Source organism: Euprymna scolopes, chromosome 1 (assembly GCF_053919585.1).
Source record: "Euprymna scolopes isolate OS-2025 chromosome 1, ASM5391958v1, whole genome shotgun sequence".
Lineage (NCBI taxonomy): Eukaryota > Metazoa > Mollusca > Cephalopoda > Sepiida > Sepiolidae > Euprymna > Euprymna scolopes.
The window spans coordinates 8094554-8113863 of NC_136482.1; the positions used below are offsets into that span (position 1 = coordinate 8094554).

Consider the following 19310-nt stretch of genomic DNA (forward strand, 5'->3'; position numbering starts at 1 on the left):
ATTTTTTTTTCTCTTTTCAGGAGAGATATATGCAGAGACGGACATAATTGTGAAACCTTAGGTAAGTTTAATAGTTATATAACTAGTTTGTTCTTGTCACAGAAGAGAAAATAAATTACCTATAAATGATGTGACGTTACACACTTACACATGGGGCCCACACGTATGCAGAATACGTCGCAAAGGAGACTGATAAAGAATAATTCGGCTCTTTTTTTTTTTTTTTTTTTTTTTTGTAACTTTTATTTACGAGTACTTTCCCAAATAAATCGTGATCGTGCTCCTTCTCTCTGGCCTCTGTCCTTTTGAATGTGCTCCCTAACGTCATTCGGTCTGTGCACACGTTTATTTTTATTTATTTTTTTCCTTACGGCGACTTCACTTTGCATATGGAATGTATTTGCATATGTGTGTGCACACTCTTGTTACGTTATAGTAAGAGTGTCTGCTCTTTTTTACTTCCGGTTTCTGTTTCACAGACTGGACGATGGTAACAAGCAAGATATGGGCCTTTCTGATTAATGACTATCACCCTCTTAGATAACATGAAAGCCCCTCCCGCTTTCTCTGTTAAGAATGGAATTCTTATCTGCCTATGTAACTATCTAGCAAAATGAACAGAAACCGGAAGTCAAAAAGAGCTGACAATCTTGACTATAAGCAAATGTTGTCATTTTGTTGTTCTTGTGATATTAACAATCGAACGTATTCAAATATCTTTTTATGTAGTAGCATTAAGCTAAATGCTAAGCAGGAAACATTCTTCCCTTTCATCAGTGTGATGCATATAATTATGCATTATAAATAGACTGATTGTTCCCCAATGGATAATCTATTATGTAAATTCTTGATTGAATTCAGCAAGAATTTACATATTAACTATTGAAAGAATTTAGTAATTCTACAACGCTGATGACGAAACACGTGTCCATAGATAATCTCTACTAATATCTAAACGGAACTTTGTTTATAGACTCCACAACGGCTGGGCCAATTTTTATGAAATTTCACAGAAATGTACTTCACGTATCTGACAGTGTTCTTAGATACGTTTTTTTTTATCAAAGTGTTTTTAATAAGTATTGATAATTGAAAAAATTCGATCAAAGGAGGAACAGACGATTTTGACTAAAGTTAACACCTTAAACAGCCTAACATCACAAGTACATTTGAGAAATTTTTTTACCAGAGGAGCAGAAAGGCTTGGTATATAAAATAAATAGTAGGTTTTTTGATATGACGGGGGCATGTCCAAAATGAATATTTCTACTTAGAGCACAACTGAACGATATGTAACTTTTGTATTTTAAACTTTGATTCAAGCTGTTATATATAAAAATAATTTTATAAAATAAATAGATTCTCTACAGCGCAATGTAGGCTACATTGCAATGAGGAATATAAAGCTTCCTCCCGGTGCACTGTGATGGGTCCCCAACTAGAGAAAACAATAATTGATTTGATTGAAAAATGGTCGATTTCGCTGATTTCGATGAGAATTAAAAAATGGGAGTGTGAAACATTCGTCGATTATCATTCATTCCCGGGTAGCGTCGAGTCTCCCTGCTTGTTAAATATGAAGTGCTTCAATAGTTAATATGTAAATATTGCTCCATTCAATTTTAAGATTCACTCATGAATTAGTACTAATCAGAACTCAGAGAATGGACTTGCCCATTTGAGCAAAATGGAACATTCCAGCCTTTTTATAAACAGACATTTTAGTGTTCTTTTCAGCTTTGTTTCTAATTCAACTTTATATGGTGCTGTGAACAGGATGCATTACTGAATCTTTGCCAACTCTATCAAAATCTATGCTGTCACATTGAGAAGCTGACAAATGATCGATCAGGCTATGAAGTGGTTTATAGTATAGAATATGATAAAAAGTAATCATCTTTGTACTAATTACAAATGAACTTTAATTGTAGTGGTCATTTGAATTGTTTAGTCATTTAAATATGTATTTTATTTCTATGGTAAATATTACTTGAATACATAAGTTTTGTTTTTTATACATTCTAACTAATGAACTAAAACTTTACTTACAAAAACATATTTTATATGCGCTTATAAATAGTACACATGCTTATCATTTTCCTTATTTAGATTATTTTCTCCTCGACGTAAGGGTTGATTGGTGGTCCAGGAAGGATACGAGGTTATATCCTGAAAGCAATGTACATTAAAAATGACTAACATCAACAATATCTCATTTAACACTAATATGTTAATTATATGTATAATCACATTGACATACTGGTTTTTGTTAGCAAAGTTAAGCAATGTGGAGCCTGGTCAATATGAGTGACTATTTAAAAATACCAGGTGCTGTATGTAGGAGGACGTCAACATCTCTTTGCAAGAACTGCAAAAACCTAACGCCATCATTTCTTTTGATTAGAATATGCATGCGATTGGAGACTACTTGTGAATTTTATGTTGCCTAGAAAATTCCTCCTTTGAAAGAAAGTGGTTCAACCCATGATTCGAGATAAAATACCTGCTAAAATATTCCTCAATTTTGGGACAAATGTTAAAAACATTTTTCATTGCTCTAATCAGCCGTAACTTATAGATAACTCAAGTGACCCATCTTTTACTAACTTTCTCTTACTTTCACCCTCTCTATCTGTATGTTGTTTGACCTCCCCTCCCCTCCCTCATGCATATTCTATGTTGTCTATTCTTGCTTGCTTGTCTCTCTCTCTCTCTCATTCTCTCCCTCTCCTTCAATAATTGAAAGTAATAAAAAAGGAAACAAAAAAAAAAGGAAATATCGTCACAACTTAATCTATAGCTGCAGAGGGAGAATACGGCATAATAATGTTGACACTTCTTCTGTATTTGGGCCTGCCTCCTTGTAGATTTCAGCAGGTATTCCATCGTTTCCGGCTATTTTGCCTGGGTTTGTTTCAATAATTGCTTTCTTGATTCCTGCCATTGTTGGCAGTTCAGTGATATCGGCTATATTGGTTGTTGAGGGATCTGGTGCCTCCATGTTGACTAAAGATGTCCGGTTGAGCAGATTATAAAAGCGTTTATTCAATCCTTCAAAAGGTGGTAAAGGAGAGAATTCCGAGATTGAACGTCCAAAAACTTTGTGAATTGAAACATTTCTTTGTATTGTGTGCGTCAGAATAATGTTCAACATCAGATGATTTTTCTTTCCATCGTTGTCTTGCATTTTACGTACATCAAATTGCACTTTGGCCTGCAAAGTTTCGGAAGCTTTGTTCTTCAATACAGAAGAACGATCGTTTTGCCATGAATATAGGCCTTATTCTTTGCCTTGAGGGCTTCCTGATCGAACCAGTCATCATGAACTCTCGTTTTCATCTCGAGAACCTTCTCAGCAGTACTTGAATGAGTATCATTTTGCATTGCCGTCTTTTGAGGAAAGACTTTGAAGTTTGTTGTCTAGCTGCTGCGGGAATTTTAAAAAGGTAGGCTTATAACGTGGTCCAATACCCCACAAACCACTATGGGTGTCCTTAACCTTGTCTGATTCCACCCGATATGACAGGTGTTCTTTTGATCGTACATTGTCCCGTTACAAGTTGGCCTGTTGATCATCTTCACCCACTGTGTTTTCATGGTGGGGCGCTTTGCCTTTCGATCGAATCGTCTCCTACCCTGTGTAGGTATTCTCCGGGTACATCAATCACTCCGCTGGTCCTTGCGACTTGCTGCAAAATGAAGAGTCCTCACCACAAACAGAACTCCGGTTTATAGCAATAACAAACTATTTATTAATGTCATTACTTCATAACAGCTACTGTCTAAATTGAGGTGACTGACTATAGCAGTGAAACGATGTAAGACCAGACCAGTAAAGTCACAGATTTCCCATTAACACAGGCTAGTTAACATCGTAACATCAGGCCCTGAGGGCTCCCAAATTAGGAGCGCTTGACCAGCCCAGCCGTTCAGTTTGCTAGCTACGACTCTTCTCTTTTTAGAATTCCTTTTTTTAAATCCAACCCCTTTTTCCCACCGCTCCTTCAGAGAGTGGTTACAAACACCCTTTCTTTCTTCCTGTTAGAGCTTACCCTTCGTCTTGTCCACTCAGCCCCTCTCTCTCTCCCTTTTATCCCATTAATTTGTACTGAGGTTTTCACTTATCAAATTAGGAGTGATTAGTCACCCCAGGTCGAACAACGCTCAGTGGCGACCCTCTCACCTTGACCCCCATTCTAAGCTGTCAGCCTTCATCAGCCAAGAATCTCTGGATCTCTTCAAACCTCTCAACAGAGGTTTTAAAAACAACCTTTCATGTTAACAGATATATAACGACAATGAGATAAAAACAATTTTTTATTTTCTCTTTCTGACAAAATCCCATAGACATTTCTGTTTTGTCCCAATCAGAAATCAACACCCCCTCTTCTGCCCTCTCTTCCTCTATCCCGTCCGGTCAACCCTCCCCCCTCACTGCATACATTCATGACACCAATAGTGTCATAAGCTGGTTCTTTTAGCCGAGCAATGTTGAATGAGGTACTAATGATATTGGGGTTTTTTCTATGTGACGGTGTTATATGCAGCATCATTAGTCCTGACAAATCTGTAGTCTATCCAGCATTCAGCACCTTTTTATGAGGCAAATCACCCATATGGCAATGGTGTAGCATGGATGTACAATGATGAAGTCTATCATATGCAAGTGTTTGGATGTTGGGTGCATCCATGTGGTTTTATATTTCTTAGCCATCCTGAAGTAGGTGTTAGTAATGCAAAGACTGTTCTGCATATTTGCTAAGGAGCAGCAGTCCATGTTTATTGACCTTGCCTACTCCTTGCCTCCTGAGGACTTCTTCCTTTTGTAGTTACTTCCCATTCTTGCACTGAAATTTCAAAGGATTATCCGTTTGTCATTCTAAGGGGTGGAATTGTCCTTTCATTTCATCAAAACTCGTGAGGGTGGAAGCATACACACTGATGATAGTAAGATGTCTTCATTCGCTCAGATATGAAATGACTAAGATGATTTTGAGCAGGGTTGCCCAGATCATAAACCTTACACCATGGTTTCTGTCTGCATCCTGGGTTTTTCCTTTCCAGAATAAGGTGTATCCACCTCCTTCCTCTCTTAGTGAAACAAGGTTCACCAAGTGCTGCAATATCTATGCAGTTGAAGCTCATTTGCAACAAGTGGTGTTGCCATCTGGAAAAAGAACGGCCATTTGCCCAACAGCTCACATGCCGGATTGTGACTACAACTCCCAGTGTTCACTTCCACCCGCTGCTTCATCATGTACCCATTACCTTAGGACTTGAAGGTGTGCGTTTACAGGTTGGTGCTAATAAGTTTCCAAAATGGACTTGTGCTCAAATGACAATGAGAAGACAATGTTGCATAAGAGCAATCCCACACTCTGGAAACCTTAATTTAATTGCATGAAGAACTGTTACAAGAGACTGCCAGACTGCAGTGAATGACCAGAACTATTTAGGATGTCGTGTCCATGCTCTAGAGCAGGGGTGGGGAACCTTTTTGGGTGTTATCCCAATAAAATTTGTAGCAAAATGAATTTACCCCTCTCACATACATACACACACACACGTAGAAGTACTTTGAAGAGCCACGGGTGAAAGTTGGGTGACAGTGTTGTGTAGTAGATCGAACACAAAGTATTTGTAAGTTATTTGCCTGCCAATCTATCTATATCTATGGGTATCTCAATCTAGTTATCTATTTCTGTATCTATCCATCTCGATCTATCTAACTGGAGAGATAAACAAGAAATGAAAATGAAGAATGTTGATAAAAACTGTCAAAATATAATAAAATCATATCATAGACAAGTTTACTGGAAGCATCTGATCAGCTGACGGAAGTATGTGTACTTTTTTTTTTTTACATGGAGGTCACCATATATATGCGTTTTTGTATATTGGACATACAAAAACAACATTGTCCCGTCGATTAACGATGCATTTGAACAGTACTAGCTCAATATACTAGCATTTAACAAATCAACATAGCTGTCCCCCCTCTAATCTTAGAAAGGTCCTCGTGGACAATACAAGGATTTTGCAACGAGAAAGTAATTGTAAAAAATTAAAAATACTTGAAGCACTATATATAAAAACTCAGCACCTATCTATAAATAGCATTAATTTTGAAAGTAGCAATAATGTGCTGAAATGTTTAGCATAACCAGTATACGACTGGTTTTACTAACATTGCCTTTTATCATCCTAATTTTTAATCGAGTTTTTTATCACTCGTAAATGTATATTTTAATCGACTTTTCATTGACTCTTTATCATTCGTAACTATATATTTCACTTCTATTTTTAATATATATATGTGTGTGTGTGTGTGTGTGTGTGTGTGTGTGTGTGTGTGTTATAATGCCAAAGTTTAAGAGGGTAGATGTATGATGTATATATACATGCTATCAAATCGAATATATGTTGCGTTTGTGTTGTATATAATGTTCATTAGCTTTTCTTTTCATTTAAAATCGAACGTACCTTTTTTTTTTGTTTATCTCGTTCGCGTGTTTCATGTCACCTGTTCTTCCTGCTCGTTATTGTTTACTAATGTTTTTTAGTTCATGTTATCAATATATTTGAACTTATATAGCGGAACATCCTGACACACCCCTGGGAATGAATTACTCAGTCTATAAAAGATGCTAACAAACTGCATTCCAGTATTTGAGTATAAATATCTTATTTGTTACATTGCAACCTTTTTGTACAATAAACTTGTTATACTGAGTCTGTGTGTTGACCACAATTTAACCTGAATGAATTTATACTGAATATATTTTCCAGGTGTGTACTACACAAGATTTCCAGCTACGGTATAACTGGAAATGTTTTCTCGATCATTAAGTCATTTCTCTCAGATAGGCTCATAAGAGTAGTGGTTGATGGGCAGAAATCAGAGGCCCACAGTATTAATGCTGGAGTCCCTCAGGGGTCCATACTGGGCCCAACTCTCTTCCTGATCTACATCAATGACCTCCCAAAACACATACTTAAATCATTCGTTGACATCTATGCTGATTACACGACCATCTATGGCAACACCTCAAAGGCCGTAAATGATGTTCTCTCTCTCTCCTCTGATCTTGAGCGCGTGATACAGTGGGGAAAGAGGTGGCTGGTTACCTTTAATGCATTTAAGACCAAGCCTTCTCTTCTGTAAAGTCTGACGAGGCTGTTAGATCGTAAACATGTTTCAACATATGTAACCAAACAGATAAAACGGTAATAAAAATAATAAAACACATATTTGCTCTGTAATAGTCTTGAGCACTCTCTTTAGGTTTTTACTAATTACCAGTTTTACCAAATATATATATATATATATATATATATATATATATAAAAATTACACAAAGAGGAAATAATCCAAATAAAAATTCATATAATGACGCAATTTTCTATTTTCTTTTCCTAATTTAGGTCTGGCTGAGATTGGAACAGTGTGTGATATGAAACGGAATTGTGGAATTGCAGAAGACAATGGTCTTAGCACGGCTTTTACAATTGCACATGAATTGGGACATTTGTGAGTATAGCGTTTTCAGCGGTGGGGTGGAGGATCATTTTATGTGTTCAATTGCGTGTACATGATTCTAACACACCCAATTTGAGTGAGTTATTATTGAATAAATAGTTTTCTTTTTAATTATTATTTTTTTTTAGGGGAGGGGGTAATGATCAATTTCAGGAAAATCATTTGAGTGCATGTGAAACTCATTCGCTGAAAATTTGTATTCTATTTTTATTAGTACTGATATTTGCACAACGTTTTAACCGATGTAATCTTTGACCTTCTCTGAGTGTATCTTACCCACACGTAGCATAACAGATAAAATTCTGTTGTGATACTCTTCGGAATATTGAGGTTTCAGTCCTCTATACTACGAATACAATTGTGAATTACTTACTGATGCAATTCTCTATCTATATAAAAGCCAAGTACGTCCAAGGATGGAATGTTGCTGCCATATCTGGGCAGGAGCTGCTAAAAACAGCCTATCCTGCCTTGACAGAGTACAAAATAAACTTCGTGGCTTAGTGGGGGATGCCCTTTTCTCTACCCTGCAACCTCTCTCCCACAGAAGAAGAGACGTTGCGAGCCTATCCTTATTTCATCGTTATTTCCATGGCAGGTGCTCGTCTGAACTCCATTCTCTGGTTCCCCCCCCTCGCCAATCTTTCACGAAAAACACCCGTCTAGCTGAATCCACTGTGAAAAATTTCCCTCACTCTATATCTGTGCCTAAATCAAAACGCAGATTCCATGAAAAAAGCTTCTTTCTTAGAACTACACGCCTGTGGAACTCTGTTCCGTCTGCCTGCTTCCCACCTGGCTACAACTTGGATGTGTTCAAGTTCAACGTTAACAAATTCCTAATGAACCGCCCCCTTAAGTAAACACTTCATCAAATCTCCACACTAACGTAATGTACTTGCAATAACCCTTATCCCTGAGTGGCTTCCGGGCCTTGATAAGTGGTGATCACTGTAAAAAAAAAAAAAAAAAAAAAAAAAAAGACATCAAATACTTCAGGCATTAACATAGTTTAGTTTAACAATTGCTTTCAAACTTTCATTGTCAAAAGTGCATGGTTGGCCTTTTCATTGTGTGGAATTTGTTCAATTATTTATTCACTTTTTATTCTATTCAAGTCGGTAAGACTGTCTAAACGTTTGATTCTATTCAAGTCGGTAAGACTGTCTAAACGTTTGATTCTATTCAAGTCGGTAAGACTGTCTAAACGTTTGATTCTATTCAAGTCGGTAAGACTGTCTAAACGTTTGATTCTATTCAAGTCGGTAAGACTGTCTAAACGTTTGATTCTATTCAAGTCGGTAAGACTGTCTAAACGTTTGATTCTATTCAAGTCGGTAAGACTGTCTAAACGTTTGATTCTATTCAAGTCGGTAAGACTGTCTAAACGTTTGATTCTATTCAAGTCGGTAAGACTGTCTAAACGTTTGATTCTATTCAAGTCGGTAAGACTGTCTAAACGTTTGATTCTATTCAAGTCGGTAATACTGTCTAAACGTTTGATTCTATTCAAATACAGACTGTTTTTTATTTCTAAATCTAATGTTAATTCACTAAAAACTTAATTTTTTTGGTTTTCATTTTTTTTTTCAGATTTAGTTTGCCACATGATGACACGCCAACGTGTAAAAAATTTGCAGGAAATGCTGACGGTGTTTACCATGTGATGGCACCAACGCTGGACTTTGATACAAGCCCATGGACATGGTCAGAGTGTAGCGCTTCGCTAATCACTAAGTTTATTGAGTAAGTCTTGAATTTTATTTAAAGCCGAACATTAGGGATCTGAGTTGAGAGTGAATAAGTTTTGAAGGAGTCAATACAAAAAAAGATTTACAAGGTGCCTTGAATAAGTTTCCAGACTATTTTCGTGAGGCCACTTTTAATAATGGTACATGCATGAAACTCGAGTCGGCTTCGATGTAATCTCTTCCGGCTGCAATGCACTTGTTGTACCATTCCAACAATTTCTGGAAGGCTCCATAATGTGATCGTGCCAATGACCCTCGTCACAGCCTCTTTCATCCCCTCAATTGTCTCATAACGACAGCCTCTAAGGTTTGCCTTGAACTTAGTGAATAACCAAAAGTCACAGAAAGCAAGGTCTGGACTATAGGGAGGGTGATAAACTGTCTTGATGCCCATCTTGTTCAAATAGTCTGTGACAAGGATGGTGTAGTTGACTGGTACATTGTCCTGGTAGAAATACCAATGACCCGATTTGAAGAGTGTTGGCCTCTTTCAACGGAATCTCTTTCTTTCAACGGAATCTCTTTCTTTCAACGGAATCTCTTCCCGAACTCCCTTAAAACCTCAACATAGTATTCCTTGTTGGATGTCTGTCCAGTGGGAAACCAGTGCATGCAGATCATGCCTGTGCTGTCAAAAAAAAGGATCCCAAGTTTCTTGGTGGATTTGCTCTGTCTGGCCTTCTTGAGTCTTTATCGTTATTTTCATGGAAAGTGCTTGTCTATGGTTTCACCTCGCCAAACTTTCATGAAAAACATTTGTCTAGCTGATATCACTATCAATAATTTCCCCCACTCTTTATCTATGCCTAAATCCAAACATAGATTCCATGAACAAAGCTTCTTTCTTAGAAGTACACACCTGTGGAACTCTCTTCCGTTTGCCTGTTTCCCACCTGACTACAACTTGGATGTCTTCAAGTCCAACATAAACAAATTCTTGATGAGCCGTTCCCTTAAGAAATCCAATTTACCAAATTTTCACTACTAACAATTACTATGATATTGTTCCATTGACTACTGTACACTCATTATCTCTTATCCTCGAGTGGCCGCCAGGCCTTGAAAAGTGGTTACTTTGTAAAGAAAATAGTCATCTTATAAGATGTATAGCAATAACATAGTAAATTTTCAAAAGTCTACAGCAATTTTAAATGCTTGTACAAACAAGTCTGGAAACTTATTGAAGGCATCTCGTGTGTGTGTGTGTGTGTGTGTGTGTGTGTGTGTGTGTGTGTGTGTGTGTGTGTGTGTGTGTTTCGTTAGATCGTGACGCACCTCCCCTCCCCCACAATTATACTTTCTTGATTTTAAAAAATCTATCTTAAGTTCGATGGGTAATCTAACGGGTCACATCTGTTTTCAGATTTTTAGCTAATATTTTTTGAATGCAGTGGTGTGCAGAGATCTGATGGTGCCCGGAGCCACCTCTTTGATTGTATGCCTTGCTCAAATATGTCCTACTTCTGAAAGATAGTTTGAATATGATGGGATGCCCCTCATACTACTGGTTAAATCTTAATTTTTTTAATTTCTTTTAAAATGTTTTCTTTTCCTTCTTCCTAGTTCAGATTATGCGGAATGCCTGTTGGACAAACCTCCCAGACGGAATGAAAGAACGCGTTCGATGGATAAATACATACCACCAGGTTTAAAATATGATGTGAATTTGCAATGCCGATTGGCATACGGAAAAGATTATATAAGTTGTCCTGGACGAAGGATAAGCGTAAGTTATATCGATTTTTTTTCTTTTTTTTTTCTTTTCTTCGACTCCAAACAAGGCATATTGCCATTTGCACATTTCTTTTGAACTCTGGAATTTGCACAGATTTTTTAACAGAACCCTTTAATTCATTCTCTTATTGTGTTGAAATCTTGAGTAATTGGCAATTCTTAGTATCGCCCACACTGCATATTGAAGCTGTAACTTAGAACTGAATTTCTTTTAGTATTTTACCGACAAGATACACCTGAAAAAAATCGGCAATTACATTAACCGGAAGCTGAGAATAAGAACAGTAGTCAGAATAATACTGTTTCAATTATTTCAAGTGAGATTTCTCCAATTAAAGTTATGTTGTAAAACGGAAGTTAAAGGATTAATTTTTCTCTAATTTCAAATACAAACTTCTTATACATTTACAAACATATCGAGATCATTGGTGCTCCATATTCTTTGAAAGATGTTTCGTATGGGGATCTGTATAATGATCAGAAATTTGTATCTGATAATGTGCATCTTTATAGGTAGCTGTGGTCACATTGAAAAAATAGATGTCGTGTCAAACTTAGACTCAAATTCTGCTTGCATTCTAATTTTTGTGATAATTCAAATAATGGCCAAGTGGACCAGAAGTTGCAACTCTCAAACTGTCTTGAAGAAACACTTATCTCTGATAACTTTCTCCCAATAAATAAAATTGAGGTTAAGGGTGTTTCATGTTCTTTGAAGTGACAAATCATTTTAATCTGGAGGTTAAGAGTTCAAATCCGCTTCACTGCACAACATTTGAAATAATAAAGGTGTTTAAACGTGCTGGTCTGACACTGGAAATTCTCTTCATTGCCACTGTTTCATCCAGTGGTTGCTATAGAAATAAGTTTTTTTCATAAAGAAAAACAACGCAAAGAGACATTTGCTAAGTTTTTGTTTTTTTTCACGGTTTTATTTGGAGGGAATAAACTAAAGATAGAGATTAATGCTATCTTAACTAATTATTTACTTCATAACTTAACTGAGATAAGTAACGTATGTGGACAAAGACGTCAGTAATGAGAAGGTATGAGTAAAACAAATCGGAAGGTTCTATTTATAGACACTGGTGATAGGAACTGACCAATCAAATAAAGCCACGTTCTACTATCACTCTATAAAGATACTGAGTCTGTTAGAATTTCTGCACATAATTTTTTTGTGTCCATACAAGAAAGATCTTTGCTCTTTGTCTCTGCTTTCTAAAGTTCAAGACTTATACAGATTAGCTACCCAACAAAAACTCTTCTAAAATTAAACATGACTTTCAATTCAAAACCTGTTGTCGAGTTAGGCTTTTATGTATTGTTTACTTCAGGAAATTGACTTTGCCAATTACACTGTGTCATTTGACAGGAGACACAAAGGAAATGATAAGGATAGATTTGAAAGAATGAAATAAAGACCTAGGTGGAGATCGGTTAGTTTAGTAGTCAAATTTTTAAAAGCCGTCCAACACATGCCAACATATGTTTAACTGAATATGATGACAATCACATTGACACACCATTTCCTATATGGTCACTGAAGGTAAGCAACGTTAAGCCTGGTCAGTACGAAAATGGTTAACTATTTGGAAATACTATTTTTTTTTTTTTTTTTTTTTTTTTTTTACATAGGCGTCACCACTTATCAAGGCCGATAGGCCACTCAAGGATAAGGGTTAAAGAGTGTAGAGTAGTCAAAAGGACAATATAGTAATCGATAGTAATGGAAGTTCGGTAAATTTGTTAACTTAAGTGGAACGGCTCATCAGAAACTTGTTCACGTTGGACTTCAAGACAACCATATTATAGACAGCTGGAAAGCAGGAAAACGGAAGACAATTCCACAGGCGTGCAGTTCTAAGAAAGAAGCTTTGATCATGGAATCTGTTTAGGTTTAGGTACAGATAAAGAGTGGGGAAAATTATTGATAATGTTTTCAGCTAGTCTAGTGTTTCTTGTGAAAGTTTGGCGGGGGGGGGACCATAGATTGAAGCTCAGTCGAACACTTTCCATGAAAATAACGATAAAGCAGAGACAAACTCGCAACATCTCTTCTGTGAGATAGAGGTTGCAGTGAAGAGAAAAGGACATCTCCCACCAGGCCACGAAGTCTATTTTGAACCCTATCAAGGCAGGACAAGTCTTTTCTAGCAGCTCCCGCCCATATGTGGCAACAGTATTCCATCCTTGGACGTATCTGGCTCTTATATAGATAGAGAATTGCATCAGCAGTGAGATATCTACTGGATCGATAGGATCCGACCATTTTTCCAGCGGCCTTGGCAACAGATTTGATGTACGTATTCCATTTAAGATCAGGAGTAAAGCTCAAGCTCAGAAGCCTGTCAAAACGTGAGGCCTCCCCAAGACGAGAGCCATTCATTTTAATTGATGCCAGATGGGGATCAGAACGTTGATGATGTAAAGATAGAAGCTTGGTTTTAGATGCATTAAAAGTAACCAGCCACTCCATTCCCCATTGTACAACATGATCAAGATCAGAGGAGAGAGAATCGGAGAGAACTTGGTCGTTTACTGTCTTAGATGTGCTACCATAGATGGTAGTGTCGTCAGCAAAAATGTCTACGAATGATGTAAGGATGTGATTTGGAAGATCATTAATGTAGATCAGGAAAAGAGTTGGGCCCAGGATGGACCCCTGAAGGACTCCAGCATTTATACTGTGAGCTTCTGATTTTTGCCCATCAACTACTACTCTTATGAACCTATCAGAGAGAAATGATTTAATAATTGAGAAGACATTTCCAGCTATACCATAGCTGGAGATCTTGTGAAGTAAACCTTTATGCCATACCCTATCAAAGGCCTTTGATATGTCAAGAGCAATTGCCCTAATGTGCTCTCCGCTTATCTCAGCATTGTTTTCATTTGTCCTGGACTTCTCCTTGCCATTGGAATCCAACCTACCGACAGGTTTTGGTGGGATTATGTAACCCTTACTTCGCAATTGCATGTGCAGTCACCCCTTTCAAAGGGTATCGATTGTCTCCAGACTAATTAGAGGCCGTAATGATGATATAGTGTTTATGAAATGTTCTTGCGACTTTTATTTTTCAAAATATATTCTCGTTTCTTTAAACAGACGCCTTGCTCGAGACTATGGTGTATTTCTCGAAGAGGAAATTCTTGTCGGACTGAACGAGCACCTTGGGCTGATGGGACAGCCTGTGGAGCAAATAAGGTAAATTAAGATAAACTTTTTTTACATGACCACTTGGATTGTCTTTAAATTTACTCCAAACATTATTGAGTCACCACTTAAAAAGCTATTCAAAGATAATAGTTAATTAGATTAATAGATCGTCATCTGTTGAATGATGAAGAATAATATGGGAGGATTGAAAATGATGAATGGAATGAATAAATTAGATGGCTTATTTTATTTACTTCTACAGTAGACCAGACACATCGTCATGTGTTAGGGTGAAAATCGTAGCCTACAAAAAATGCTTGAGCAGTCTTCTCAGCATTTTCAATAAGATAAAGCCTGGGAGAGCAGACACCATGGAACTGAATAGAATCACATGTTAGCTTAACAGTAACAAGGTCACTGTTGTATTCCCATTGGTTTTAATTTAATTCTTATGAGGTTTATAGCAAGTATTTGACATTGGATTTGAAGATAATTATCTTGTAGCCATCTAAACATGAAAGTTTTTCAAGGACTTTAACAAAATATTTATATTGTAGGTTTTTATTTTTTGTGTTTGATCGGCTTAGATGGAATTGAAGGAAATTTTCAATGGAGTCTTTGAATTATTGTAACTTGCTCAAATGTTTCTGCTATTAACATACTGATTTCAATAACACACAGCAGACATCCATTGACTTATATATTATACACACACAGACCAGGGATCGGCAATCTTATGGAGTGTGAAGGCCAAAAGCTATGCTGATTAGGAGGAAATAAATTTGTGTTTTAGGAAAACTAGTATTAAATTAATATATTAAGTCCCTCAACTGTCAGTGGTTTGGTGAGTTTATATTTAGTTCGCTTATATTTATATTGTGCCCTAAGTAAGAGGGGTAATAGACTGATAGGGTAATAATTCAGAGGGTCAGTTTTTTCACCAAAATTCTTGTATACTGGTACCACAGAGGCCATCTTCCAGCTATTTTGGAAGCAAGATTCAGCAAGACATTTGTTGTACAGCTTGGAAAGTATGGGGGTAACTCAGCTGAGCATTTCTTAATTAGTATAGCAGGGATAAGATCGACCCCATATGTCTTGGAGATGTTTAATTTTTTTTATATCGCAGACATGACAAGAGGTGATTTTCAAATCAAGTGTGGCATCAGTTCGCATAGTGAAATTTGGGTGGGAGTTTATTGGCTCTAAGGTGGAGTTGGAGGTGACTCACCGGGCAAGCCTTCCTGGTTACTGTGCATGCGACCTTCTGGTTGTTAGATCGTGGAGGTATGACTTATTGTCCTTTATTTAGTACATTGTTATAAATTTTCTAGAAATCACAAGATCCTATCTTCTGCGGTTCTCTGCATTTCTGGGTTGTTTCAGCATACCTTCTTTTGGCTGTGGCTATTTCACTCTTACAATTTCTGGCATCTGTAAATTTTTGCTTGTTTGTACTTATGTTTTGAAATGAACAGACAAGATGAGTGTCTGTCCCTTGTAAAATGATCATTTTAAGGAATGTTTATAACTCTAGTATTTGCTCTATTGAGCTGTCTAAATGAAAACTTTATTTCTTTATATATTTAACTACGATTGCAAGTTGTAAAAAAATATATATAGAAGCATGTATATATATATATATATATATATGAGAATAGAAATAGTATTCCAACAAAATAGAGAAAATAAAAAGGAACAAACTGAGTTGTGCGTTCATCAACGTTTCGTCTTTATTTCCAGAGGAAATCTCGAAATTTGAACACATAACTGTTTATTCCTTTTTATTCTCTCTCTCTCTCTATCTATCTATCTATCTATCTATCTATCTATATATATATATATATAGGCTACAATTCTGTGTCCAGTGTTAAAGTGGAACTTCGCAATAATATTATTGGTATGAATGAATTTTAAATAAAATTATTCAGAAACTATACTCTTTGGCCTTTTGACTGAGATCAAAGTGTACTATATGTTCTCCACAATATTAGTGCCATTTGATGCCAGAAATTCTTATTTAATTAACTCCATTTAAAAAATACAAAGATACAGAGAAAGTACTGCATATAAAAGAACTTTTTCTCACTTGTTTCTCTCTTCAAACCAGTGGTGTCAAAAAGGTGAATGTGTGATCAAAAGGCACATGAATCCAATCCCAGGTAATTGGGGAAGCTGGAGTGAATATGATGCTTGTACCTTACCATGTAATGGTGGCATCAAAAAGTCTGTCAGAAAATGTGACAATCCAGTGTGAGTATTAATCGACTATTTTTATTTTTTTTTTTTTTTTTCGCCATTTCTTAACTTTTAAAAAAAACTAATGATACCCGTCTCAGGATGGGTAAAATTGTCCAAACAGTTTTGCACTACTTCTATCTCGCTTTACAAAGATTAACATAAATATCTAAGGCTACTAAACCTTATGTCTAGAATCCTTATTCCAATTTTGATTAAAATTCATTACATGATCTTGATTCTACAAAATATATAAAATTCACGTCTTAAGCTTAACGAGTTTTAAGAAGAAATTCAAATTCAGGGAATCTTGTTTACTAGGTGTAAACTGGTTATGGATCAAATTCAATTTAAATCTGAAATATTCGAATTTTCAAATCTGATTTTGTGCCCATATTGTGGTAGAACAAAACAATGAAGTGAGATCAATAACATTTTTAGCTGTAAGTAAGCATACTTATTTCACTAATATTTTTGAAAGCAAACTCCATAATTTATAAAAGCAAAACGAAACATAACAAGTAAATGCACTACTAGGCAGTGCCAGGTCGGAACAGCTAGTTATTTAGTATAAATGGTTACTGGTTTTATTTATCCTTGTACAAAAAAAAAATCATTGGAAAATAAAAATTAACATTCCATGTAAACAGACCTAAATAATATGGAAGGTTTTGCATAATAAAAGCCACAGCTTTGGTGAAAAGAGTAATTGATGGATTAGGGTTCAAATGATTAACCGCAGCAAGTAAACAGAAGTAAAGGAATTACGTAAGTTTCAGAGAAAGGGAATTCGCCTGCTTTATTGGCAGATAATTGAATGGAATGGTTGCACCACAAAGTCGCTCTGTCCCATTAACTAGTATGCAGCGCAAGCCATCACTTTCCTTCTCTTTCTGATGAAGTAATCCACATCTAAAAGTATATCTATCTTTGGCCTCTGTAATTGCTCACTATGTCTAATAAACTCTACATTTAAAATAAGCTTCAGCGTCTGTAAAATTGATGAGACGACGATGACATGGAGGGGGGGGGGCATAACACCTTAAATCACCCGACATGTAATAGTTTTTATGTGGAGTCAGAAATAATTTTTTTTTAAATTTATATTGGAAGAAATAATTTAATGAAAATTCCAGATATTGTTTTGATTATTTTTTGTTTTTCTTCAGACCACGGAATGGTGGAAATTACTGTCTTGGCAAAAGAGTGAAATATAAATCCTGCAATACAAAAGTTAGTACACCTCTTGAATCTTGAATGCAATTTGCTTGTTGATAGTAAAATCTTTCTCTCTCAGGTAGTTGAACTGAAAAGATCCGGACGTCTTTTTCAAAGCTATCTCTCCATCCCCTTAACAACGAGAGTGGGCAAAGAAAATCTTACAAAATATGTGGCAATATTGTAAAAGAATAACACCATAAAAAGAACATGACGTTATAGAGCAAGAATGTTTTTGTTTTTAATAGTTACTTAGTCACAAACTGTTGATTGAAAAAATGCAGCTGTTATGTCATGTTTTTTTTTTGTTTTTTTGTTTTTTCTCCGATTTTGTTTTTTCTCCGATTTTGTTTTTTCTCCGATTTTGTTTTTTCTCCGATTTTGTTTTTTCTCCGATTTTGTTTTTTCTCCGATTTTGTTTTTTCTCCGATTTTGTTTTTTCTCCGATTTTGTTTTTTCTCCGATTTTGTTTTTTCTCCGATTTTGTTTTTTCTCCGATTTTGTTTTTTCTCCGATTTTGTTTTTTCTCCGATTTTGTTTTTTCTCCGATTTTGTTTTTTCTCCGATTTTGTTTTTTCTCCGATTTTGTTTTTTCTCCGATTTTGTTTTTTCTCCGATTTTGTTTTTTCTCCGATTTTGTTTTTTCTCCGATTTTGTTTTTTCTCCGATTTTGTTTTTTCTCCGATTTTGTTTTTTCTCCGATTTTGTTTTTTCTGTTTTTCTTTACCTTTTTCCTGTTCTTTTTCTTTCTATTTTTCTTTGCTCTGTGTCCCCTTTTCTTTGCTCTGTGTCCCCTTTTCTTTGCTCTGTGTCCCCTTTTCTTTGCTCTGTGTCCCCTTTTTCTTCTATATTTTCTTTCCTTTTCCTGTATTTTCTCGTTTTTCTTCCCCCCCCTTTTTTTACTAATGATTCACCACATTAAGGTCAAAAGCCACTTGAGGATAAGAGTATATGATATAGATAAATAGTAACTTATCTGTATAAAAATACATCAAGAAATTTGATGCGCATACATATATTATCAGCTATCATGCATATGTAAAAAAAAGATCGTTCAATCAGCGAAGATGGTAATTAATAAAGTAAATATAATCTCAAATTTAAAATGAATTGTTCTGAAATCAAATTCTATCATCCCATCAACTAAATCAGTACAATTATAGGTACTTGTGCAGTTTATGAACTGTACTGAAATAACATTATTTAGAAAGCCATTCTTAACATTCTGTACTTTCACCTAACAATTAAACAAAATACCGTAAAAATTGAATTTTAACTTGACAATTCTATATATAGCATGGTTTGTAAACTGTAGAAGAACCCAATTTGAAATAAATACATTTCAAAAGCTTTTCGGATTTGAAGATTATTTAGCTGTCTGACGAAGAATGCCGAGCAGCCAATCACAACGTGGCGTGCTGAATTACAAGGCAACGGTGCCTACGCGCCAAGTAGACGACTTTTAGATAAATATTGGAAGAGAAAAATAACACCAGTTGTTATATGCAAATCAGACAGTACTAACATAATGAATCTTTAAAACCTTCTCTTACAATTTTAAAAACACAAAATATCTTTCTTACAAAAAAATACTTGAAAAAATAAATTCGTTTTCAGTTTCCTTGACAAAAAAGCCTTAAAACATTTTTAAAAAATGGCAAAATATATT

The 19310-nt window shown here is 35.8% G+C and overlaps 1 protein-coding gene across 2 annotated transcripts in view; it reads left to right on the forward strand.

Moving 5' to 3' along the window:
* The window catches only part of LOC145277073 (A disintegrin and metalloproteinase with thrombospondin motifs 9-like), a 314902-nt gene that overhangs the window by 158978 nt on the left and 136614 nt on the right, over positions 1-19310 (forward strand). For both annotated transcript variants that reach the window (XM_080128762.1, XM_080128775.1), the window contains exons 7-13: positions 21-61; positions 7426-7531; positions 9134-9286; positions 10855-11017; positions 14135-14233; positions 16296-16438; positions 17593-17656. In XM_080128762.1, coding sequence (XP_079984888.1) covers positions 21-61; positions 7426-7531; positions 9134-9286; positions 10855-11017; positions 14135-14233; positions 16296-16438; positions 17593-17656 — 769 coding nt within the window. The remainder of the gene's footprint in view (positions 1-20; positions 62-7425; positions 7532-9133; positions 9287-10854; positions 11018-14134; positions 14234-16295; positions 16439-17592; positions 17657-19310) is intronic.